General features: G+C 34.0%; 2 protein-coding genes across 4 annotated transcripts in view; one reads left to right on the forward strand and one right to left on the reverse strand.

The window, feature by feature from the left end:
* The first annotated feature begins 65 nt into the window (after positions 1-65).
* Positions 66-26,774, forward strand: LOC105329656 (serine-rich adhesin for platelets). Of its 3 annotated transcripts, none has more exons than XM_011430988.4 (3): positions 66-196; positions 15,817-16,310; positions 18,957-26,774. In XM_011430988.4, exons 2-3 carry the CDS (start codon positions 15,863-15,865, stop codon positions 26,642-26,644), a joined length of 8,136 nt encoding a protein of 2,711 aa, XP_011429290.3. In that variant the 5' UTR covers positions 66-196; positions 15,817-15,862; the 3' UTR covers positions 26,645-26,774. The 3 variants fall into 3 exon arrangements, with proteins under 3 accessions (XP_011429290.3, XP_011429292.3, XP_011429291.3); XM_011430990.4 differs by lacking the exon at positions 66-196 and adding an exon at positions 7,722-7,846; XM_011430989.4 differs by lacking the exon at positions 66-196 and adding an exon at positions 15,195-15,417.
* Positions 1,946-27,525, reverse strand: part of LOC105329658 (E3 ubiquitin-protein ligase AMFR) — a 36,004-nt gene continuing 10,424 nt past the window's right edge. Inside the window, exons 8-13 of the mRNA XM_011430991.4 lie at positions 12,427-12,608; positions 11,373-11,482; positions 6,338-6,463; positions 5,861-6,078; positions 3,453-3,557; positions 1,946-3,355 (exon numbers count right to left, since the gene is read on the reverse strand). Coding sequence (XP_011429293.3) covers positions 3,211-3,355; positions 3,453-3,557; positions 5,861-6,078; positions 6,338-6,463; positions 11,373-11,482; positions 12,427-12,608 — 886 coding nt within the window. The 3' untranslated portion in view covers positions 1,946-3,210. The remainder of the gene's footprint in view (positions 3,356-3,452; positions 3,558-5,860; positions 6,079-6,337; positions 6,464-11,372; positions 11,483-12,426; positions 12,609-27,525) is intronic.

A 27,525-nucleotide genomic window follows, 5' to 3' on the forward strand; every position in this document is an offset into this window, starting at 1 on the left:
CGACGTGCTGCATGCTTCGCCAATCGGGGTATTTCAATAAATTTTGGCGCGATTAGTACCCCTTACACAGGTGCCTTTAAAAATACGTGCTGCTTACTTTCCACGAGCAAAAACTGTTTACGGCACGAGGCAGATACAGTTTACTTGTGACAAGTGCTCACTGAACATGCTGTACAGAGGAAACGGTTTTTGCCGGGTAAGTCGACTTTGCATTCAATCGGGTGGCAGAAATGTGTTATTCACAGCCATATTCAATATTCTTATTTGTTATTCATGAATAGAATATAATACATAACTTTTTGAAACTTTGATAAATTATTACAACTGTTACAAATGTGGAAAATCCAGGATATAATATTAGTAAGTTTAGTCAGAGACATAAATAATGTTATTTATGTCTCTGGTTTAGTGTTTAAAAATAACCATCTATAATGTTGTAATTGTCTGCTACTCAATGGCACTTGTCATTATCGTCTTTTAAGAGTAAGGTTTGTTACTATTTCCCGCCAAGAAAGCTATACCTATAAACCTTATAAACCTTTCCACGCATGCAACCGAAGTTGTCAAAAACTATTTCAGTGTGTAATAAAAAGTTGTACTTCAAATTGACCCACGAGGACACTTTTATCATATTTGTCTGGGCTTGGGTAAAATGCTGACGATGGATCCGACACTTCGGAGGGTCCAGACTGGAGGGGGTGGAGCTTGGTGTGTCAGTCTTAATTCAGAGTCCGTTTGATCTTTCATTCCAATTTCATCATGCACCTAATAGCTAAAACATATGGGTTGTTTTTCTGTGACTGGTTGTTTACTGATAAATTGTTATGTATGTCAGTTAGAAATAAAAAAAAAAGAGGGGACTAACATTTAATGATCTTAGCAACTTAAAATGAACTTAATCTGGATACATAAATTATTCTAAGTTTGCATCTGTCTGCAACAAAATGCATGAGATATATGAACAGTGATGTTTAGTATTATATTCATGTACCATTAAAATAGTTATACTCTGAAGGAATTTGCGAACAAAATTGTAATAGACCTACATATTATCTAATTCTAAGTTCCATTTTTAGCCTATTTTGGAAAAGAGTTTACTAAAAATTGCTTATATATAAAGGGAAAACAAGGCAAATATTTATGTAAAGCTTTAAGAAATCTTGATTATAAGGAAGTTATATATTTTCAAACATCCTTCATACTAATACATTGTACATGTACAACAAGTCAGATCCTTTGTATTTGATAAATTTGAAAAAGCTCAGCTGTTGAAAATTATATACTCCTAGAACTTCCTTATTTGTGGTAAGCACAGTTTACTTTAATATCAATAGATGATGTATTTCATAATTTTACCATTATAAGATATGTGTCTCGATCTTTAATCTTTTGATTCAAATTTAAAATTGGCAGTATCCAGTTCAGCATTACCATTTGTTTGGTATGCACACATGCACCAGTGAGTAAGCATTATGCATTGAAAGTATTTTTAATCATGACAGTTTGAGTTACATACACAACAAGTTAACTATGTGGATAATGGCCCAAAGCACAGCCCAAATTTTCATCAGAAAAGGTCATATTAAGTCAACATGAGTGATGTAATCTTGATGCAAAACCGCTCAATAAAATTTTTTAAAATACTCTATACAAATATACTTTGAGCTTATAATTACAAAAATGTATCTGTATAAAATCTGTACAAAGCTGAAATTCTGCTCAGGATCTTGCCTTTTAACTTTTAGCAAGTCGTATCAAAATTAGATCCTTTATCCACTCCAAAATTTAGTATGTACACTTTGTGTAGCAATGTAAATACAGATCAATGCTAGTATTACAAAGCAAAGTGTAGCAATCTAGTTGAAGTGGATCAAAGATCTTATTTCTAATTAGATTGACTTTTACTACACAGAGAAGAATTAATTAAAAATAGATGAAGACTCACTCAGCGTCATAACTTTTATTTTCCATTTTATTTTTGGTTATATATCTGGAATTTTCTTTTGTTCCTGTGTATAGGAATTCCAGTTTCAGAACATTCCAGTATGATTTTAACTATGGAATATTTATAATGCCACTTTTTTTAAAATTCTGCATGCAAACATTTAAAATTGCATTATATTACAACTTAAATTCTTGAACAAAAATAAATAAAACTTATTTTTTCTGATGACTATTTACAAATGTATATTGATACAAAGTATAAACTGGTTTTGTAACTAAAGCAATTTGAAACCTTGTATGTACAAATAGAAATACCTGACATCTCCCATATACAAAAGTTACTGTAACAAAAATTACATTTTGAAATAATTACTTGGATATTTGTATGATCCATTTTAAAAGTAGCTATGCATAATGAAACAAACATGGATTAATTGAACATAATTTTTAGTTAAAACAAGACATGTTTGTGAAACACTTATGCCCCCTCCCTTGGACACATCAACTAAGAAAATGAACGGAAACTGCAAATAAAATTTTCTAAGTCAAAGGGGCATGAAAATAGCTCGATCGTACCCAAAATGAAACCTAACCTAGATATTACTATGATAAATTTGTATACCAAATTTCATTTCAGTACGTGCAACATCTGCAAAGAAAATGAGCGGAAACTATGGTGGACCGACTAACAGACTGACTAGCCCCCAAGAGTACTTTGTTTCACAATTTCCAAATTGTGAAACAAAGTACTCTTGGGGGTGAGTAAGAAGGTTTCAAAATCTTAGCTTGTTTTGATAAAGTTAAATCTCTTTAATTGTTTGTAAAAATAATAGACATATTAAGACTGAGATATTTCAATTATTTCATGCCGGTTTCCTATTATTTAACAAATCTAAAGCAATATAATACAGCAAAAATTGTCAATGTGGAATTTGGGAAAATCTTTGCAAATGGTATCAAAGACTGTAAAACATTTAAGTTTTACGTATCAAGTTCTTGGTTCTTGATGAAATATGCTTTCTGTGAACCTGAAAGTAAACGTGAATGTCCCTCATATACAAAAAAATGACATCAAACAAGAAGCATATTTTGCCATCCTTAAATACAGGTAGCCATCTCAAAATAAGAGTGAAATGTACAAAAAAAAAAATATCCAAAAAGTCAACAAAATCAACAAATCATTGCATTGTCAAATAATAAACACATCACAACACCAACAAGTTGGTTAATTAGTGGTTATTTAGGGCTTCTGGAACTATTGAGGTATCACCGCTGAGTCTCTTGAAATGTGCTCTCGTTTCTGTGACGAAGCTGCACCTGGTCTGCTGCATTTGTTTCTGATGTCACTCCGGTGTCATCAATTTGAGATGCTGCCTCCTTTGATGAATTTGTTTGTCGGTTTAAGTATTTCCTATAAAACACACATGATCAAATGCATAATACAGGGATGGTTGGGAAACGCACAAGTACAGAATTTATGTATAAATTTATTTTGACCAGTGACCTACTTTCTTGCATTCTGTAACATTTGTTCTTTCCTACTCTGTAACATGGATTCTCTCTCGGTTGTTGACTTTGAGAATCGGCTACCCGTTGTGAAGTGAGCTTCATCACTGAAGAATGGATGAATAATTTGTATTCTGCATTGTTTCATTATCAATCATCTGACAGCTATACATAATATAATTACTACATGTATTATGACATGGTAAAGAATGTGTGAATAATCATTAATGACAGCTTTTTATTGTTGTTAATCAATCAACAGCAATGTTTTGGCTGTAAATAGTGCACAGCTATACAGAGGTGAACATGTTGGAATTCTCTTTTAAAATTTAAAATTTGTAAAATGTATCAATTACTGAATGAAATGGGACTTGTTGAGAATGATTTTCGCCATGCACTAATTTTACATCAGTTTATTCTATGAGTGCAAAAGTAAATGGCTATGAGGAGATATTTAAACCAATTTCTGGTTTATTTGAGTACATGTACTTGAAAAATGGCCAAACATGATTGAATTATTTTAGAGGTGGTTATTTAAGGCCGTCACACCAAGCTGCGTCCACACGGCGTTGTAAAATTCATGGAATCGCCGTAGGATCGCAAGGAAAATTCAGAAAAAATGTACAGTTTTATTTGAAAGTGGAGATGTCATGGCGACCAAGGCGTTCTTACGGAGCTCCCACAGGGTGTAACTGCGTTTCCACGGAGTTCTACTTGGCGATTAACTGCGCTCTTGCTGAGTCTCCGCCGAGCGCTCATGACGTGCTAGGAGTTTTTACCGCGTGCCCACGGTGTGCTCTGTGCGCTGACACAAGACGTTCTTTACTTCTTGATATGTTAAAATTGATTTGTACAACAAACAAGAATTTACAACTAGAAAAAAAATGATTAAAAAATTGTTTTGATTTTATGAAAAGGTACATTGTAATTGAAACATAGTTACTTTAAAACAATTTGTGAAGGACTAGGACAAAACTCTTAGTAGTCAGGTCTACAAAAAAGATCCATTATTAGTTGTTAGAAAACATAGAAAAGATGTGAACCAAATGGCATGAATTCCATCTACATCCATTGATAGGTCTTGGAATATTTATTAGCAAATGCTACTTTTTACATAGTCATCTACATCCAATTTGAAAATTATTACATCGAATGGTATTATACAACAGCTATTTTTCGATTTTTCGTGATGTTCATGACAACGCACTAGAAACGCCGTGGGAGTGCGGTATAAATGCAGTGGAAACGTCACAAGAGCGCGATGAACGCAGCAACAGTTCTTTGGGGTCGCTGTGTGAACGCAGACAAATGAAAAACAACTTGTTCAAAAACTGTGGATGCGCAGTGAGAGTGCAATAGAGACGCAGGGAGATCCCAAAGGACTCCGTGAGTTCTCCGTGCAAGCGCAATTGACTTATCGCTGCGTCTACACTGGGATTAGCTGCATTCCTTGAGCGCATCGACAGAGCTCTCGTGGCGCTGTTGGAGATCTTACGGCGCTGTCATGGCGACCTCACTCACTTCCACGGCGTGTTTATCAGAACGCAGAATCACGGCGCGTACTTTGTGCATGTTCAAAGTGCGTGCCGTCGCATGGTGTTCTTAAATGTTCAAGGCGATCCCACCGCGACGGACGAAGATGCCGTTGCGTTGTTACGGCGCTGTAGGAGACTCTAGTGCGCCTACCTTGACGTTTTACATTATTTAAGGACGCAGCGGGATCGCCTTGAGGGCACAGCTCCGGTGTGACAGGGGTTTTACTAAATACTAATCAGAATTATGATAAAGTGGATATACAATGGCTTCATATGGGTATAGCACAGATGTGGGAAAAGCAATCAGTACTGTACAATTTATAAAGCAGCTTTTAAGTAGCAAGGGACAGTTTTAGATAAATGTTACGGATGGTCAACCCTTTGCAGGGAATTAGCTTGGGAAGGTCAAAAATGCTGAAAAACAATATGTAGAAAATTTTACACATTCCGACTTGTAATTTATAAGAGTGAATTGAAGGTATTTGTGCAGAATCGGAACTGAGGAAATTCTGTGGTTATACAGACTTCTGAAGACAAACATCCCCAACAGTGAAATGTATAAAAAATTGTCCCCTGCCACCTTTCAGTTAAACAATTCTTTCAGTTAATTAAAGAATTTCAGAGCTAAATGCAATTTTTCAAAATGAAGTGAACTGTACAATAAAATGTACAAATGATATTATGAATAGGAATGAGACTGCTCAGCAGGATGTGGACAGCTGCTAAAAAAGTGGGTTTTTTTGTTTTTTTTTTAAAATGGTAAGGCTAAGAAACTGCTTAAGAACTGCCTTCCACTTTGACATGGGATATATACTTTTCTGATTCAGTCTTTTGTTTTTGAGAGAAAGGTACATGTATTTACACAGTACATTTACCTTGGTTGTGGAACTGTTTCCATTAGGAATGGGACATTGTCGTCCATTATGCTGCTGACCCCTCCAGCCCCCTCACTGGTTCCGACTCTCTCATCCCCCTCCTCTGATCGGGCCAGCTGTAGAGCCCGGGGGGAGGGCTGGGAGGGAGTGGACGGAGAGTCGCTGTCATCACTTCCTTCCTCCGAGTCCGTCAAGGCAGCCATTGTGGTTAACCCAGGCTGTAATGTGGAGCAAACTTAATTTTGTGAATTGGAATCTGATTTTTTCTTGAAAATAAAAAAGGGGCATTTCTTTCAAAGAAGAACTAGCTTAAGTTTACAGATATTACTGTGTTCATGCAATTACAATGCATCATGGAAGTTTGAAAATGAACTAACAATGTTGTAACTTAGCCAGTGAAGGAAAAGGTTGTTTATAATTTTGCAGTTGCCAACCCTGTAAAGTTGTTTGTGTATCCTTGACCTCAGTGATACTTACAGGTGGCACTTGAACTCTGCCCTCCAGTATGTTTTCTATAGTGAAGTCCACAGATCTGGTATTCCTCAGGTCCTCAAGGATGACATTTGTGGGAATGTGAGGGAAAACAGACTGGACTTGGCGAGCCTATGGATGAAATGAATATACTTTCATGGAATGGTTTTCATCTTCAATGACTCAAAGACATATTTGGCATTCAATGTTTATCTAAAAGCGATGATTAATGTTTCATGGCTCTTATAACTAAAGTGTAATTTTCTGAAAATGCATAGACCACTACTGTAGATAACTAATTAAACGCGAGGAATTAATTTTCACGCAAAATTGCAATAAGCAATCCACGCAGATTTTAAAATCTTGTTTTTATTTTTTTGACAGATTTGAACTATAGAAAATTTTAACAAAAAATTGGTGATCGCGATTTTATTTTCTTGTGATTTGACAGCGGAATCGCGGAATTAAGTACTCGCGTAAAATAAGGAATTTAGAGTATGTTGAGGGGATCTGAAAATATACCCTCATAAGGCTCATTGCCTTGAAATCTTTCTAGGCAACAAATCAAGAGTGGACATGCAGATATGATTTAATATAAAATTGTAACTAGTCTCTATAAGTAATCTTTCTACTACTGTCATGAGAGATGTCTGATCATGAAAATTTTTATTCTATTTAAATCTGGTTGAAAGCAGGGTAAGAATATACATGATGTGGCCCTGCTGTCATTCTTAGACTTCTGAAATTATAATCAAGTCTGCTTGTGTATTACTATATTAATTAAGCAAGCAGGAATTTCATAATGATTGTTTAGTGGTATAAAGTACTCCCTCAAGCAAAGATCATAAGTATGTACATGTTGTCTACAGAATTAGCAATTAGTAATATATCCTCACTGACCACAGTTCTACGTGAATCATAATAAAAGTTCATTGTTAAGGTTCAAATAACAATTCTTGTTTCCGTTGATTGCTGTCCAGAGAACAATCCTCATTTGAGTTTTAATTTCCCAGGTCATTTCAATGGCACTATAAATATGATCTTTGTCACTTAAATTATTCTTCCTGGTCAGTACAATTGAGTTAATAAGTATCACTGTTCCCTAAATTATCATAAGTGTTTTTTCCTTTGCATCAGTATAATAAAGAATCAAATAAAAAATAATAAGCAAGAAGTTAATGGAATTAATATCAAAATGAAATCATCAATATTATATCTATGAATAGCTATCTGGTTACAATGACTTTTTTTTTTTACCCAAAATAATTGGCCAATGGTCATGCATGTATCAGCTGACATTTTCATTGGCCAGATATGTAGTGTACATCAATTAACATGTGTCTTTGGGGCACATCTATCTACACCCCACCAACGGCTTTCTCTGTGTTTAAAAGCTATATCAGTAATCTATATGACTTATTGTTCTCTTCCTTGTCTCATTAAATGACTGGTCCTGGTATATGCACTGTCTGGGCTGATATCATTACGAGAGTGTATCTTTGCCTAACAGAGGAGGTTAGTGGTCTTTTTATAAAATTCCATTCTTTTCACTTAGAAATTAATTTTTTTCAAGTTTTAAAAAAGTACAAATTGAACTTAGAAATTGAAGAGTCAAGAGTCCCCCTTATTCTCCAATAACATTTGCTATAATTTCTATGAAAATCACACATCCCCCCTTCAATTGCTTCAGGTATATTTTGTCTTTTTTGATTATCCATGAAAGATTCATATAATTTAATATATGAATACATCAATCAGTTTAAGCTGATCTAAGACTTCTCCAAAGGGTGTGGAGGTTTTTAAAAAAAGAATTTAAAACTTTTAATTTAAAACACGGATAGTTTTTAGCTCACCAGGCTCAGTGAGCTTTTCTGATCAAGATTTGTCCGTTGTCGTAAACTTTTTTACATTTTCATCTTCTCCAGAAACAGTGGGCCGATTTCAACCAAACTTTACAAAAAGCATCATTAGGAAAAAGGTGAAAGTTTATTCAAATGAAGGGCCTTGCCTTCTTCAAAGGGGAAATAATTTAGAATTATTGAAATTTTTTTGGTATTTTTCAAAAACATTTTCTCAAAAACTATTAACCCAAAGCTCAAATTTGTGTTAAAGCATCCTCAGGTTGTGTAGATTTAAGTTTCTTCAAATCATGGTCTCCGGGTGTAGGGATGTGCCACAATGGTGGGATGAAGTTTTACTTACGAATATATAGAGGAAATCTTTAAAATCTTCTTCTCAAAAACCAATCGGCCAGAAAACGTGGAATATTTTTGGAAGCATCTTCATGTGTAGATTCAAGTATGTTCAATCATATATCTCAGGGGGTAGGGTAGGGCCACCATTATTGTCGAATTTTTACATAGAGAAAATCTTTAAAAAAAAACTTTTACTGAAAAATCATTTTACTTGAAAAGCTTAAACTTGTGTGGAAGCATCCTCAGGAAGTGTAGATTCCAGTTTATTCAAATCATGATCATGTTCATATGATGATCCCAGGGGGTAGGGTGGGGCCATGAATGGGTCAAATTTTAAAGAAAAAAAAAGAGAGAAAAATCCTTTAAAAACTCTTTCTTACACTCATACTGGCCAAAAAAACTTAAACTCGTCAGTAGCTATCCTCATTTCATGTAGATTTAAATTTGTTCAAATCATAGCCCCATGGGGTAGGGTGAGCCACAATGGAGGTGGGTGGATTGAATTTTTTACATAGTAATTATAGAGAAATATCTTTAAGATCTTTAAAAGACATTTTGAATTAAATGCTGATTTGATCAAAGTTATAGCTATTGTTGCTCAAGTGAGCATTTTTATTACAAAATTCTTTTTAAAATTGCACAATAGATATTGTGTTCCTCCAGTGATAGTGTATGCAAGATTTGCCAGCCACTGTAGCTAGCTTGGAACATATCCATAGGATTATTGGTAGATAGGCAGGGAGTAGGTCAGGTCAGTTTGACCAAGAAAACAGTTTAACTCTCTTGCTCTAGGCTATTCCTAATCTACTTAATAGTCAGGAACATGATTTATTGCATCAGAGGTTATTAACTAGGGCATAACTATTATATGCTACCAAAATTTCTCATGAATATCCCATTTTCCCATATTGATGAGAATAATATCTCTTGTATACATAATTATATAAGGTCCAACATTTTTTCCACTATTTATTGTACTTATGTAAGCTACTCTCAAATGGGGATAAATACATAAATTTGTAAGCATTAAAATTTTGTGAGCATTTTATTTTATGGTAATAAATTCTTGAAATTTAATTTTGGCTCATGTGCTTCCCCCATCTCAGCACCTTCTCCTCTTCCCCCCTTCCCTCAGCATGGCTTTGACCCCTGGCTAATTTTTCAACTTCTCAAGAAAGGGTAGTGTCCCCCAAAACCTACATTAATCCCTGTGCATCTGCACAAAATAATATTAATGGTCATTATTTCATCTAGCTGTAACATAGGTTTATGTGGTAATTTAATATCATCAAGGAGACATCTAAGCAATGCTCAACACTGGCCTAGTAGTATATTACCGGGTAATTGATCAATTTTCAGTACATTTATTACAATTATGTATTAATTAATGGGAAAATTAATGGCCAAATCAATATGAATATAGTGTGTCACTGTGGTTGCTGTCAAATACACAACACCTCCCTATCCATCCATCCATACATTGGGACAAATAAATGTAGGTACTTGGTACATGTATATTACATATGTATCAATAATGCAGCGTGATCAGGGTTTCCTTCAATTTTACCAGCAACAAATTATATGTACATGTACTAAATATATAACTTTCCTGTAATCTTGGATCAACGGCAACTAAGCAGATTAAAATTACTAATCCAGTATCCTGAAATATGTGTAAAATAACTCTATCTTTCTATGGCTTCTAACTAAAGAGGCTAGAGGATATCTCCTGGTTGGGTATGAGCTTGATATTATTATGTTCTGAATATTGTTATTGTGATATCAAAATAATTAAAGCTTTTAATTACTTATTATATTCACCAAACAAGTAATTTTAGAGTACAAATTATTAATATTGAAGGAATGATTGACTGCTTGACCTAAAGCTGGTCTACCAAACTTCAGTTATAACATACATGTTCCCTTAAAATGAAAGTAATGAGAACTTTGTGTAGATGCATGCAGCAGAAGGATTTGACCATATGGAGATGAATTTTAAAAAGAGAAAAATTGCAAAAGATTAATATAATTGGTATTCAACTGAAATTCAAAAAGTCTAAGTGGAGAAATGTTAAAGTTTGAAATACCAGAAAATGCCTGAAAAGTTATTTTCTCTTCTTTGAAATATGTTTGTGCTCTCTCTCTCTCTCTCTCCACTGCACAAAGCTTAATCAGAAATTAAGTATTCACATAAAATAAGGAATCTACAGTATTTAAAATCAATAAAGTTGGTTAAATTTTTTGGCTAATACAGTATCAAATTAAATAGTTTTCCATTTAAACCTCAAGTTATGTGCTCAATCACGTATTTACACCAGTACAATCTATTGCTTTTCAAAGATAGAAATATCTGAATTGAAAATAACATTCTGTATGATGATAGTAAAAAACATCCTAAAGCTAATGCTAACAAATGGGAACCATTTGGTTTTGTCCCCAGATTGCTACTTGCTAGGATTTTTTCGCATTGATAGTAAATGCAACAAAATTCTGAAAGATTAGCATAAAAAAAAGCTCACATTGCCAAAATTTGTTTAAAATCTAATTTTACTTTCAAATTGTTTTAAACAAATGCCTAGGTTGTAATACAATCACACACTTCAACCTCAAGTCTTGGGCAAATCTTAATAAAGGACAAAATAAAGTGTTACCCTTTTAAGTAAATTGAAGTTTGTTGAATTTGTAAACATACTTTGAATGTCATTTTCATATTGAAATATAGCTTAACTGCTAAGATGACAGGGAGAACTACTGCAATGTTTATTGATATAATATACTTAACCCATCAGTTTACAGTAAGATATAAAATCAGACCAAGCAGCTTTAAATGTATTAAAGATATCTACCATGCTATCTAACTGCGAGGTTTGTATGGGCCTTTGTCTGCCTCCAGGTAAAAGTTGGGTGTGTGTCACCTCCACCGAGAAACTCGGGAACCAGCTAACGTATCGAGATCCTGAAATTTATCAAGGCAATGCAAAGATCTCTCAAAACTTGTTTTGTGTTTCTTTTATAAATATCATTTTAACGTACGTAATACAATTATAAAAACATTAATATTTTTTTGTACTTCCTATACATTTTTTAAAAAATGGCTGCAAATAAATACATGTAGCTCTACAGGAAGTTTTGAACATAATGTCAAACTTATTTATTACATAGAGCTACAGATATTTCAACTTTTAAAAAGCTATATCAATGAAAAGTTTACATAATGTCTGAGTGTCAGACTTCTTATGCAAACCTCTCTCACACCCAACAGTGTAGGAACCCACACTTTACATTCTAGCACTTGCTGCCCATTAATCTATTATGGCATTATATAATGGACAGGAGATAATCTTGTTAAGCAGCATTCTAAGAGACCCCCTCCCTGCACCTGTCACTGTCTTATCGGGCAAGATATCCCATCATCTGAGGTGGAGCAATTCATTGACCATAATGAGGATTACTGTTCAATTCCAGAATATATGAAGTAGACAAGTGATATTAAACAAAAAATTCACAATTGCAACAAAATATTTGAGAGAACTAAAAGAAAAACATTTTTAAATGAATACTGTTTTCTGAGCTAAAGCAAAAAACGCTTTGTATAAATTGCACAAGTTTATGAGAAACATTCGTATTGGTCATTATTATTAACCAACTATACAACTCTTAAATTGATCGTTACCAATTGCAAAATACTATATATTAAATTTGTGTGCCTGAAATTTTTCACAAGGTTATTGTGTGGATATTTCTTGCTGCATTATTTTTACCCAGATAATCTTCATCTTGATCGTGAATATGAGTAACTAAAAGTCAGTTTATCTTTGGTAAATTTGAAAAATAAAGTCACAGGAATAAAATTTGGTTTATACAGTACCGGTATATAATAAGGGAAGAAAAATTACTTACCATCAAAATGGAAAAAGTGATTAGTGAACATGTTCTGGGGCTGCTGCTGGGGTGGTTGAGGGGGTGCAGCTCCCCGCTCGTCGGGGACATTGCTGTTGGGGTCCACCTGCTGTCCCTCACTCAGGGAGGTCCGGCAAGTCGGACAGGAAGTGTCCTGCTCCAGCCACGACGTCAAACAAGAACTGTCAAATAGAGAGGGGTGGAAAAACTTTTAGGATATTCTCCAATTAATATATAAGCTTATTGACTTTGAATTGATTTGATTGTATTACTCTATTGACAGTATTTCTTTTATTACGAATAGAGATATATGTAGAACTGTTGCAGAGTTTATCCAAAACCTGAGTGCTTCAAGCTTTGCGATAATAGACCAATAAATTGTAAAACATTTAATTTAAAAAAAAAAATTGATGAAATTGCGATAGTACCAGTAATAAACTTTAAATCATATCTTTGTATTGATATTGAACAGGTTTCATGAATATTAATATAATAGAGCCTTTCTCTACAAAAATAACATTAAATGAATGGATGTCTTTATACCTGAATATGGAAGAGTGTTATTTAACATTTATCAGTGACTAACGTAATGTTTGAAGTTTTTAATCATACAAGGAACTTGCATGATAAGATTTGGAGGAAATAACTTTACCCATACAAATAAATAATGAGTTATTAGGTCAATTCTGATCTTGCTAATATTCTATCTACCTTGCAAATTGCTCTGTATGTGTAATAATGAAGTTCCTGTCTCAACCTTACTATAGTATAATAATGTAAATATGCTGTTGATCCAACTTTCAGTTTTGATCAAGACAATTTTTCAATAAATAACCAAATTAGGAGCAAGTTTCATTTTATGTTAGAATGCAACTTACCTTTAATTCATAGAAAAGACTTTTTTAATGAAGATTTAAGAAAATACTTTATCCAATCAAATATTATTCAGCTCTGTAATCCTTTGACAAATACCATCTTGAAAACTTAATTCATTTAAAAAAAAAATGTATTTTTATAACCAAAATTAATGAGATCTTTGTTCTCCAAGAGCAAAATGAGCCAGCTTCGCTCAATCAGGCTGTTATATATGTAAATATGTTAATATATATTGTACCTTTTTAACCATTTACGTGATTCAAGAGTAAATGAATTCAAAATTGAATTGAAATTAAAAATGGGAGGAAAAGGTGGATTAATTGGTTTGTTCCCGTTTTGCACACATTTGAAAATTAGGTATCGAAAAAATGTGTGCGAAACGGGAATTTGACCAGGTGAGATAATTGCTTAATTGCTATAGTCTATATCACAGTTCCTGTGAGGGCTATTGACAATGAAATAAGTAAAACATATGTACTCCCAATTGATATTTACATATATTTTATGTTACAATATAAATTGCATAACAGCACATTTACATAACAATTGACATGCATGTTCTTGAATTTAATTTCAAACATCAATCTGGTCATGAACAATTTCATTAATTTATTTAAACAAGGAAGGTTATTGCAAAAATGTTGGATATGTAATGTTTTTTTTACTCTGTCTATAGGAAGTACATGTACATGTTACAAGTTTGAAGAGAAAATATATTTTAATATTCAATTATTGCTGACATAAATTGAGGAAATGTGTCTAGTGGAAACGCTGCTAAATATTTTTCATTTATGCTGTGGCTTGAATATTCGAAGACAATAGACAAACTGTATGATGATATGATAACAAATAGGCAATTTTATATGCTTCAAAAACTGTAAAGATATTTTCACAAAACCTATCAAATGTAGACCTTATTCATGCATGTTCAACCTTCCTCAGATTGAAGTATATCGAATCCATATTAGGATTATTATTTTTGTCGGAATTTTTGTGCTCCGTATTTTTAGCTACCGATTTGGAAAAAAACAAGTAAAGTGACCCGCAATATATACTGAAGCGGTGACGTCATAAGAATCAATATTAAAATTATTATTTTTGTCGGAAATATTTGTCCTTCATGTATTTAGCTAGTGAAAAATCAGAAAGTGATCCGCAATATATACTAAAGCGGTGATGTCATAAGAACTACTGTTAAAGCCGCTACTTCAAAGTTTGGAATATTTTGTGATAAAGATCTGTTTCCTTTCATAATATTCTTTTTGTTGATACCAATCAACTTATTATAAACATGCGTTTTACATATTTTGCAACCAAGATGTAATAAGAGGCACGGTGTACCACATCATCTTCACAACGTCTTGACGTTGTGAAGATGTTCAGCGAGTGGAAATTTAAGACTAAACATATCATTATCTTTATTTTATCAAATGAAAAAATGGTGATAGTTATTTGTTATTATACCTAAAACACAACAAAATATCTATATTCTTCTTGTTTCATCGTAAAGGCGCTGATAAAACACAGGTAAAAATCCAGGTAAAATCTTTGACTGAAAGCAGACTATAATTGCTATCACAACACAATTCACACCTATTGTTCTATACCCAATTATCAAATGTGTGCAAAACGGGAACACACCGATTAATTCTGGAGCATGGCAATTTTTTTAATTGTGTCAATGCAGTCATTCACAAACAATTAATTTAATCTACTAAAACAACAGCATATTAGCACCATTTTGAACAAGAAGTGTTTTAACAGGGTAATAAGCGTAAGCTTGTCAATTAAGTAATTATCAATTTCTCAAGCTGTTTTAATTGAGTATTATTGTTAACATATCACTTCAGTGAGACAATCATGTCTCTAGGAGATAAGGTTAGAGCTTCCCAGATTACTGACACACCCCTGCCAACTCTATTAACACTGACCCACTGGGGTCAGAGGTCACATTTGCTATTTATAGTATTTCTGGCTGTGTGAACACAGGCTATTAATTAAGTTCTGACCTACCAGTTCTCAGTTGTTATGACTCATGCACTGGTCACTATATACTGCTGGAAATTGTAACAGTATCATCTATGTATTTGATGGATTATATTTTTTTCTAAACAGGTAATGAGGTTTAACAATGTTTGATCTGCTAAAATTTTTTAATCAGCATCTTGATCAATGCATTAGATTATAAAACTCTCTCTCTCTCTCTCGATCTCGATGTGTTGATATCATGTAAAACTTATTTAGATGATGAGCATTATTTATTATTAGAGATAAATGAAGGAGAAATATTTGAACGATTTGAAAACTTTTATTAAAAGTAAAACTGTACAGCTAAGATTTTGTTACAATTTAAAGTACATGAATATTATTGTGCCGGGCCTCTTTGAACCTAAAAGTGTTAATATTTAGATTTTTAATAAATGTCTGAATTGCTTTTTAAGATTTAATGAAGTAAACAGGAAAGAAATACACTTCTTATATATGATAAATATTTTCATAATGCTTATTTTTCAGAGCAACTGTTATAATATCAACGTTGAGTTGAGCCTGCTAGAAAAAGATGGACGATTTTGAAAAACACAACCAGATTCCAACATATGAAGATGGACAAAACCCTGCAGACATCATTGGGGACACACTTGTGAACCTCTTAAATCTAGCTCAAATGTTACAGAATATGTCTCCTCAAAAAAACGTAACAGAGAAATCAAGTCAGCTGGAGCCCAATTCACTGTCGAATAACAACTATTCAGGAACACAGCAAATTGGAAATGGACAATCAAGCTACATTCCTCAAGAACAACATGTGTCTAGAGATGCTTTCTCTGTAGCTAGAACTGCAGAGAAAATGCCTCAGACACACGCCTCATCAAACAGAACCATGCAGGATGGTCCAGTAATAAACAACACATATAACGCTGGCAGTGGTGCCTGCCAGATCTGTCGTAAACAAGATGTCCATCAACAAGGTGTGTGTGTCCATGTTTGCAACCAAGCAGACGATAGTGGTACGTCTACATTTCATCTGGAGGATTTAATTACTTTTATTTATGACCAGTATAAATATTGACAATGACCGTAGTACATGTACCAGTATGTGTCCTAGCATTTTGGTCAAGTTGTGTACATGCATGTTTACACTGGTATCCATCTTTATGTGCCATTAATAGGCTAACAAAAACTTACCTGTTATGATTCAGTCATCATTATATAATATATAAGCAGACAGCTTATAACTGTCTTGGAACTATTTTCTCTTTACTATAGTAAAAGTCAGTATACATCAATTAATTAGATTGAGTATACATGTACTTCACAATATGGGTCTAAAATGCTTTTCTAATGTGTTATGACTGCATAGTGGGAAAATCCACTTTTCATACTGTCAACTAATTACCAAAGCCCCAAGGGAATTGAACACAGGACTGACTGTTATTGTAGTTATCAGTCTGTAGAAATGTGAAACTAAATAGAGAACATTAACAAAACATTTCCCAGTTACAACTTTACCAGCCATCCATTTAATGCACCATCCTGGTCAGATTTAAAAATGATTAAAGTTGGAGAAACAATTATGCTGGTACATGTGTGTGTAATTGGAGAAACTGAAAATGCATACCAATACATCATATAGCTCTAAAAACAAGGACTATAAATAAATTATATTTCTTTTAATCACTGTAAAACCTGCAAGGAAGGCTGAATAAATTTAAGTTTTAAAACTTAAGCTTTTAAAAAAACTTTTCAAACAATTTAAGTCATTTTCATTCATTTACATACCAATAAATACAAACACAGTAAGTTTTCGAGTAATATGTGCAATTAACAAAACTTTTTATTGTTCACCCTTAAAATTAGAATAATTTGAAAATTGCGAGATTGAATAATGTGAAATTTTTAACATTTTGTGAGTGATAATTTCTCATCAACAGCACAGACAAAATATCACAGCTAGGTTGTACTCATTTTCAATTTGCTACTTATTTTGTCCTGACATTGTTTTAAATGTGTGAAATAATTTTTCTTTCTTTAAGGAATAAGGAATCATTCTTTGAGTATTATGAGGTGATAATTTCCATCGGGGCTAGGTCAAATCCAATAAAGCCCAAAGAGCTTTATGATAGATTTGATCACGCCCCGACAGAAATTATCACCTCATAATATTCAAAGAATAATTCCTTATTATTTATATTCATATTATTTCCAATTTTTTACACTTTAAAATAACATTTTAAAACCACTAGCACATGCTATGTATTACTACACTGCGCAGCCAATACCGTTTTCGGTTATGCTATAAGATACGCCCATTTTGTGTCACTCATCTGTTATGAAATTATTGGGCTAGCTATAGGCTTCAAAATTAATTCGTAATGTTATAACAGACAAAGATGATTGAAAATGTAATTATTAAGTGTGATGTCATTTCCATTGTCAATCTATAACAATCCAAAAACTGTGGGTGAAATTGTGGGTGAAATTCAATCATACTGGACGTGTTCGTGATATTTAGCAAAGGTCAAGGTCTCATGTCGCAACAGAGGTCAACATCAATACATCATTCTTATAACTACTTGAAAGTTAAGTGGCAATCAGTTATTAACCCCCATCATATAGTAAATTTAAAAGCATTATACTGCCGGGTGAACACTAAGAACTTTCATTCAGTGTATACTAGCTAGACTACCGTAGCTGTTTTATGATCTAGCTGATCAGTCATAATTATAATCTCAGTATTATCATATATATATATATATATATATATATATAATCCATATTGTGCAATAGTTATACATATTACAGATTGGAAAATGCTAAAAGTGAAACTTAACTGGAAAGGGTAATATTAAAAATAGAGGTTTGCTTTTTCAAACCTTCATGCATGGGCATCATTAAAAATAGAATTATTTCTGGACAGCCTATTTTATGATTGTAACTAACACTATGATGCAATGAAATATATTGAACTGTGGTTTAGGTTTATTATTTTTTGTACACATATAGTTATGCAGTGACCTTGATATGTTTTATTTATTATTGTATATACTGTGCTTACCTTGATCATCAATATATTTTATTAATATTTCATTTTTTGGTATCTGTGGTGAGACTGGTATATTTGGTACCAACTCGTAAAAAATATGAGCTGTGATAAGTTGTACACAAAGGTCACATGTTTTTTTTTAACCTTGAAAATAGTTTGATGCATACTACCTGCATCACCCATATTATGATAGAAAGTTTTGACAGCTGTGATGCCAATTTAGGAAACAAAAGCACAACTCTGGAATGAATTCACTCATGATTGCTTGTGGAGGAAATATGACCTTTACTAATCAGAATTGTCCATCCCTGTCTAAAACATATTTTAAAAAATGCTTATTTTATCCTTCTATTAGATGATAGATTACAGATTCCTTTTTAGTGCTATAGATTGTTTTAAACCTGTTTGCTAATGCTTTGATTCATAGAAAAATTGTAAAGAAATTCCAGAGTTTTTGTCTTTTGCATCAGAGAGCCTGGCAAATAGGTTTAAATATTGTCTGTTTTGAAACAATTCAGTAAATTACATTAAGGAAAAAAACCACGGGGTCCCAGTCTTTGACACACAATATGATTGAAAATGTAATACATATGATTGCTTTTTCTTCCAGGTCATCAATCAAGAAGAAGGGATCACCATCAAAGACAGAAAGCACAACCAGGAACCAAAGACTCCACAGTGCATCACTCAGCAAACCATCAAAGACGCAGACCTAGTGATTCCAAGGGACCTCAAAGTGATACTTGTGAAAGAACCCTCACCAAGGCATCTGATATGCCCGGTGTTAAACAGTATAAGAATTCTTCTCAATGTAGAGACACCAAGTATGGTGCTAAACCATTCAAAGCACTGACTTCCAGAGATAAGCTAGAGAGCGCTGTTAGACATTCTAAGGTTACTGATTCTAGAGCTCATAGGTCTAAGGCATCAGCCACTCAAAGTAGTTCTAGGTCTTCTAGTTCTAGTAGTCGATCACAACATGTGAATATTGATAAGAAGTTAAATGATAGGTCTGATAAGTCTGAACATCCCAGTACTTCAACACAAAATACATTTGTTAAGGGTGATAGACAGACAACAGACATAGGCACAAGTCAACTTCAAACAGGTACAACAGACAGGAAACATTCACAACACAAGCATCCATCAAAAACAATTAACAAGAAGGAGCAAAGTAACTCCTCGCTGAAAGAAAAACAGTCAAACAGTCAATCATTTACAAAACCACAGCATACAAAATCAAAAGTAGGTCTTTCAAAGTCTAGTGCTACAAAGAACAAGGAAAGTTCTGAATCAAAAAACCCACTAGCTAGTAGTAGTGCTAACTTAGCAGAGGAAACAATGTCACTCAGTGGTGCTTCAAATAGGAATAAAGAATCAAAAAGAAGTACCAGATATCCACCTGGAATAGAAAAAACCTTACAAACAATCGCCGATAAGTTAACAATGAAAGAGGGAAAAGATGCTTCATCATCCAAAGAAAAACAGCTGAAATCCAAAATGAAAGAAACAACGAGGACAAATGTATCCTTGACAGAATTGATTAGCGAGTCAAAACTAGATTCTGTATCCAAAACTCCCCAGAAAGAGAAAAAGTCTAGTAAAAGTCACACTTTACAAAAACACAGTCAGAAGAAAGACATGCAAAACGTACCAAGAGAAGCAAAAATATCGAAAGATATAAGGAAAGGTACAGCAGATGATAAAAAACTCAAAAGAGTGCAAAAAACTGGATCCAATTCCAAAGATGTTTTAAGTGAACCATTAAAACCATTTACTTTTGGGAATTCAAGCGTTTCTGAAAGAAGATTTTCACTTGAAGACATTGTATCTCAAAATGAACAGCAGGAGAAAATGAATGGCAAAATGAATGACAATCAAAGCTGTAACCAATCTAATGATCAAGTCCAAACATCCCCAGTCATGAAACCTGGATTAGATGAGGATTTACCTATTCTTGTCAGAAGCAGAAGGCGCTCAGAAAAACAGCAGCATCCAAGTCTTACACAAGGAAACATACAAATAAGCCCTCAAGAAAAATCACCAAAGAAAGGACATGCAAATAATGATTTAACTGCTACAGAAAATTCAAATCAAGATTGCCGTGCTGATTCAATCTCTTCAGAAAACAACTCTGCTGACAAACCAGTGTTTGAAAATACATGTAATACAAACAGAACAATGGAAGATGAGACTTTTGTTGATAGAGTCCATGACGCCAAAGACACAGACATCAAGGAAAAAAATGAAGGCCATCTGAAGAAAGAAAATTCAACTGATGGTAGTCCAACAACTGTTAAATGTAAATTTCTGAACTTTCTCCCTTTACCACAAAATGTGAAAGAGAACAATACACCTGAACCCATACCTACATATTCTAATGTCTTAGAAACAGTTGAAAGCAGAGACACCTTATCATGTGACAAAGACTCAGAAATGAAATCCAAAGACAGTATAAAACCAGCAAGCAAACAATCTGATAATCCCAGAGAAGATGTGGAAAAGCATGAATCAGCTAACAAAACTGGAGAAATTTCAGCAAAAGATTCAGATGAAATAATAACAGAGGCATTGCGAAATTTAAAAAGTGAACCAGAATGGGAGTTGAATGACATTGAACCATGGGGGTCCTCACCAAAGATATCAAACAACGATGGTAGTGATAAAGTAAACAACACAGAGGACAGTAGCAGAAATTTGTGGGATGATTTACAATTTGGGGAGAAAGCAGTTTCTCTTGCAAAGGAACAAGTGAAAAGTCCTTCAACAGAAGCACCACAAACCAAAAAGAAGTCTAGTGAAGCATCAGCACAGAAGATGGACAAAGGGCATATAAATTCAATTGGAGCAAGAAAAACATGGCAAGAATTACTAAAACCAATGCAAGAGCCTCTTCATTTAGAAATTCCATTGATCCTCACAACAATTAAAACTGAACCTGTTTCCCCTCCTAATTCTTCTACTGATTTAAATCAATGCCCTCAGGATGTTAAGGAACCAAACCCTCAACAAAGTGAGTTGGCCATTCAAGAAGTTCTGCAAACACAGATAAAACAAGAGCAAATAGATAATAAAATCAATGATGTTCCAGTTGAAAAATCAGTTGCATCACCTTTTCAACAAAAGCAACTTGATATTACTCCATATATAAAACAGGAACCATTGAATGATCAAGTTATGAGGAATGATTCCAAAAACACAGATGCTATCAAACCAAGTGCTTTGGAAAAGAAGTTAACAAACAAAGAAGGTGTTGACACTGTTGAAGTCTCTAACCAATATTCAACCATTGAAACCGGGAATGACACACATGCAACAGAAGTTGAAAAGTCAAAAACAGTTGGAAATATCAGGAAGCTGCCAGAAATTCATAAAAATGTGTATCAACAAGCTGGATCAGAATTGACGTGTGATAAAGCTATGAACAAAGAAACCATAAGAAGTAAACCAGCAATATCTCCTATACGGTACATATCAAAAACACAGGAGCATGAGTCAACAGTGTTACAAACAACTGTAGAATCAAACACCTCCAAAAATAGCACCAGCAACACAGGAGCAGAGGGAATTCCAGTGGACAATCATGCACAGAAAAAGAATAACACAGATCAGCAAATCGAAAGTAATTCGTCAATGGACTTTCAGTGCGAAGTAATTAAACCGATGATCAAAAAACCTGCATCTAACAAACGAACTGTTATCCTCACAGACTCTTTTCTCTCCAAGTTTCCTCAGAAACCTTCTGGACCTCAACCTCTTAAAAAAGTACAGATAGACTCGGCTAAGAAACCCATGAATAACAATGGAACCAGCGAAAATGTACCAACACATATTGATTCAAATGAAAAATCAGAGAATGACAAGAAATTTCCTGAAGTTAAAAGTGATGTCAGAAAATTACCACCAAAGAGTTTGATCAAACCCCTTACAAGAGCGAGCAAAGAGGTTAGTAGTGTTGTCAAAGTTGTGAAAGAGAAAATGAGGACAAATTTCAGACAGACAAGAGAGCAGTCTGTTGCTCGCCAAATTGTTAAAAAGAGTATCGGTGTCCGTGCAACACCAGCCAGGTCAATCAAGTCAACATCCAAGCTTACAGTGTCAAGAAAGTCTAACAAAGAAAACACAGCTGATGATAAAAAGACTTCTTCTAGAAAAGATAGCAACCAAACAGAGCAGTATTTGAAGAGAGGAATGCAACAGGATCCAAACTCAAGAAAATATGAATCTGACACACATGTAGGAAGTAAATATATTCAAAGAGGGAATGAGAGATCCACTGATCCACAATATGAATACCAGAGGGAGAGAAATTCCATGAAATATTTCAACAAATATAGAGAAAATTCCCCTGACTATGGATATGAAAGAAATAACAGATCATATGACCAAAACAGGTCAAGAGACTCAAGAAATCCTTCCAGAGATTATTCATTTTACAATGATTCTTGGATGTCTCCAACGCAGTCCTCTTCTTCGTGGGATAGAGATAGTTGGAATTTCTATGGTCATTCCTATTGGAAAGGATATTCTTACCAGAGTAGATCCCCATCACCAAGTTATCGACGGGGATCACCAAGAAACCGATCATTGACTCCACCAAACAGATATGCAAGACGGTCAAGATCTCCATTATCAAGATCAAGGTCACCGCCTTTTATATCTTCATATCAAAGATCTAGATCTCCAACTTACAGATCACAGCATCAAAGGTCAGAATCACCTGGATACAGACCTTTATACAAAAGATCAGAATCACCATGCAACAGATCTTGGTCTTCAAATACAAGGTCATCTCCGTACAGACGTAGATCACCATACAGAAGAACAAACTCACCTGTTCATAAGTCTAGATCTCCCTCTAACAAATCTAGTTCTCCATACTGCAGGTCAAGGTCATCATCACAACAATCGGGGTCACCATATTTGAGACAAAAGTCACCGAAATGCAGATCTCAATCCCCAAAAGACATGCCAGATCAAACCAAACCCACTGACTTTATAGACCAGTCTGCAAAAACAACTTGGTGGAAGAACTATACTGCTAAAACTGTTGAAGAAAATTTTAGAGAAATTACAAAGTCTGGCAGCAAAAAGCCACAAACTTTGTCACATGACATGAAGAGCAAAGGAAAAAGTGAACTAACTTCCTTGAAAAAATCTCAAGACACTAATTCTGTGACAGGAAAAGAAAAGTATAATAAGGAAAACACCAATGTAGAGACAGGAGCCAACAGCCCAGTGATCTGTGTATCTAACCTTATACAGATTCCTACAACTTCATTCAATGAAAATAAAGAAAGTATCAACACTTTAGCTAAAGCAGATTTCCAAGTGAACGAAGCTGTGGGCAAATCAAGAAAAAAAGAAAATAAAAAGTATGAGGAAGCAAAGTCTTCTGAGAGACAAAATGTGATGATTGAAGAAAATAAACAGAAAGACAGAAATAAGGATAGATGTGTTAATAAAACCAATCTTAAAACGATGATCAATGCTGAAGGAAACAAAGAGAACAATGGCAAAGGGACAAATGAGAAACTTTTGAATACAAGTATAGCAGGTGTTCAAATAGAGAAATCTTCTTCTGAACCAACAGTTAAAAAGGAAATGATTGTGACCAACTGTCTCAAGGAAGAGAAAATCCAAATTGTGGCAGCAAAGGAAACAAGAGCAAATAGAGCCAGAAGTTCATCAGTAAACCTTTCTCAAAATGAAAGTGGAAAACAAGACAAGAAAAATTTGACAACTTCTCAATATGCAGAGGAAGAAAAAGCAATGTTATCATCCAAGAAACAACCAAAAATGGATGGAAATATAGATATAAATATCAAAGAATCGGGTAAAAGTGATGAAAAGTGTGAGAAAACAAGAGGGAATAGATACAGAAGTTCATCAGCAAACCTCTCTCAAAATGAAAGTGGAAAACAAGACAAGAAACATTTGACAACTTTTCAATGTGCAGAGAAAGAAAAGGCAATTTCATCATCAAAGAAACAAGAAGAAATGGATGAAAATGATATTAAAGACTCAGGGAAAAGTTATCAAAAGTGTGAAAAGCACCAAGAAATTCCTGTCCAGAAAACAGAAGACAATGCTACTCCAAAGCCACTAGAGGAATGCCATCACCCTGCAATCATCAGTAAATATGTTGATATAAACTTAAAAAATATGACTCACATCTATACAAGTGATGGTGAACAAGTCTGCAATTCATTTAATATGTCAAAATTCACAAATATTGGTTGTCCTGGAACTTGTGGTCATCTTCATCTATCATTGCCTTTGTATGATCCCCTTACAAAAACCAATATGAGTGTTCCTCAGACTGATAAAATCGAAGTACTGAGAGACAAGAAAGGATATGCTTTCTTTTTTAATCTGGCACAGAAAATGATATGCAACAATTTTAACTCAGAAGACGGTTGCAAAAATAACAACTGCATGATGACCCATACATCTTTCTATGACACTTTTAATTCCTACTTTGAAAGGAAACTGAAATACAAAACTGCTTCAGTTAAAAACAAGCAACATTCCATAAATATGGATGAGACAACTTCCTCTAAGGAACCCAAAGAACAGACGGATGAAGAAATAAAAAGCAAAGTTACTATGCTTGCTAATAAGTCAGACAAAATACCTGTAGATGTTTGTTCAAACTCCCTTACAAATCTAGAAAAGGGTTCAGGTGATACTGACCAAACCAATGTAATAGGAACCAAAGAATTTCCAATTATAATATCACCTATGAAGCCTGAAACTTCAAAAGATGAGAACTCAAATAGTGGAAACATGGAAGAACAGAAGTCGTCAAAACATAAGACACAGAAAAAAGATTCAAAATCAGAAGGGGGTGACAGTACATGTAAACCCAAAACAACACTTCATACGTCTGTAGAAACTCAAAATGATCTCGTTCAAGTTGTGGAAATAAAGCCTCTGCAACGTACACTATGCCGATTTTTTAATACTGCTAGGGGTTGCAGGAGGATGAACTGCCCATTTAGACATATTCCACCACTTGTTAGAAAAAGGTCAATGAAATCACTTCCACAAGGACAACAGATGACATCACTAAGAACAAGGGAATTTACAATGCCAGATGATAAGTCAGAAAAAGAACATCTAAATGTTGGTACAAACTCCCTTAGACTTAAAGAGGAGGGTTCAGTTGACACTGGCCAAACCAAAGAAACTGGAACCAAGGAATTTCAAATGAAAGTTTTTCCTATGAAGCCTGAAACTTCCAAGGATGAAAACTCAAAAAATAGTGGAAACAAGGAAGATAAGAAGTTGTCAAAATACAAGACACAGGAAAAAGATTCGAAATCAGAAGGGGATGAAAGTACTTGTAAACCAAAAACAACGCTTCCTACGTCTGTTGAAACTGATAATGATCTTGTCCCAGTTGTGAACATAAAGCCTCATCGTAAGCCATGCAGATTTTTTAATACTCCTAGAGGTTGCACCAGGTGGAACTGCCCATTTGCACATATTCAACCTCTTGATAGAAAAAGGTCGATGAAATCATTTCCACAAAGACAATTGATGACAAAGGCATCACCAAAGACATTAAAGAGGAAATTGGAAGAAAGAAAAAAGAATACTGCCACTGCAGAACAGCTGGCGGCATGTATAGAGGAAAACTGTAACATAAAGACACCAGAAAAAAGCGACTTGGGCAAAAGGAAGAAAGTTCAGAAATTTAGCAATATCAATATCTCAGATAAAACAAGTGCTTTTGGGTCAAAGAAACAATCTGAAATTCAGAAAAAGGATGACAAATCTGAGTCAAACTCTACAGCAGAAACCAAAGATGAAAACAAATCTGCACTTGTTGAATCGAATGAAACAACATCAAAATCATCTGAAAACATTGATTCAGCAGATAGGGACTCTATAAGTGAACATAAATCAATCAACTCTGCGCCAGTCTTGCCAACATCTTGCACAAAAGACACTGAAAAGTCAAACATTTCATCTTCCAAAGTCATAGAAAACCCAGATCTTCCCGCTAGCAAAAAAAGGAAACTGCAATCCTCCTCTGTGTATACAAGACCCAAGAGATCAAGAGGTTACAGAACACCGACCTGGAGAAATGACCGTCCCACAAGACATTATGATGAATCCGATTTCTATCCCAATAGATACAATTCAAACAGATTATACTGGAGATCAGACTACACTGAGAATGTAGGGTTGTCATACTTATATCCTGGTTTTGATGACCCCTGGGATTATCCTTACCCACATTATGAAAGACATTATTTATATGACTATTCTGAGGATGTTCAGTTTTGAATTTCCTAGCTATTTTAGCTTATAAATAACAAATTTATGCCCATTTTGTTCACATATAATGAATAATTAAAAGTGTACTTTAAATTCTGTTAGCAACTTTTGTTAATATAAAGACCAAGTAAAGTCTCAAGAGTGTTCATTTGATCATATTCCACAAAGGATTCAGTCAAAAGTCTTGATACACTGACAAAAATCATAGTTCCCATGTTTGTGTACTATAGTTGTATTAATGAATATAGAGAACAATCACTTGAAGTATTAGGGAGGCTGGATGGTCAACAATTTCACCATAAGATGTACCAAAATATTTTATATTTATTATTTAGTAAAGAAAAACTCCCAATATTTTATATCTCTAAAATTTTAATACTGTGGAATCATTAATATTCATTAGGGCCAATTTTCATAGATTAATTGCTGAAATTTTATAGGTTCCTGAGGACATAATTTCATATATTTTCTTACACCTACAAACGGAATATGACTTTATAACCCTAATTTATTAATTAGTGGAGAATGTGAATTTAAGCTTGAATCCTCATTTTTGGATGTTGTCGGTCCTATGATACACCATGGTTGAGCAGAAAAATAAAATACAGTGCGTTAGTGCGGTAAGTATGATAATTTGTCTGCACAGCCTTGGTGTGTTATAGAACCAACAACATCTAAAAATAAGCATTCAATTCTTACATTTGTATTTGTATTGTTGTTTATTTGGATAAAGTATTTACATGTATGTATCGTACGTTACTTTAAAGCCATTATAAACGCTCTTAGTCAGGGAATTGAAACACATGGAGCAGCCATATTTGCATGTTTTTAGTTTGCTTCCACGACTAAAATTATAGTGCAAGAAACTTTGTAGAGAAAAATCTTTTTTT

The sequence above is a fragment of the Magallana gigas genome, chromosome 3 (assembly GCF_963853765.1).
Source record: "Magallana gigas chromosome 3, xbMagGiga1.1, whole genome shotgun sequence".
NCBI lineage: Eukaryota > Metazoa > Mollusca > Bivalvia > Ostreida > Ostreidae > Magallana > Magallana gigas.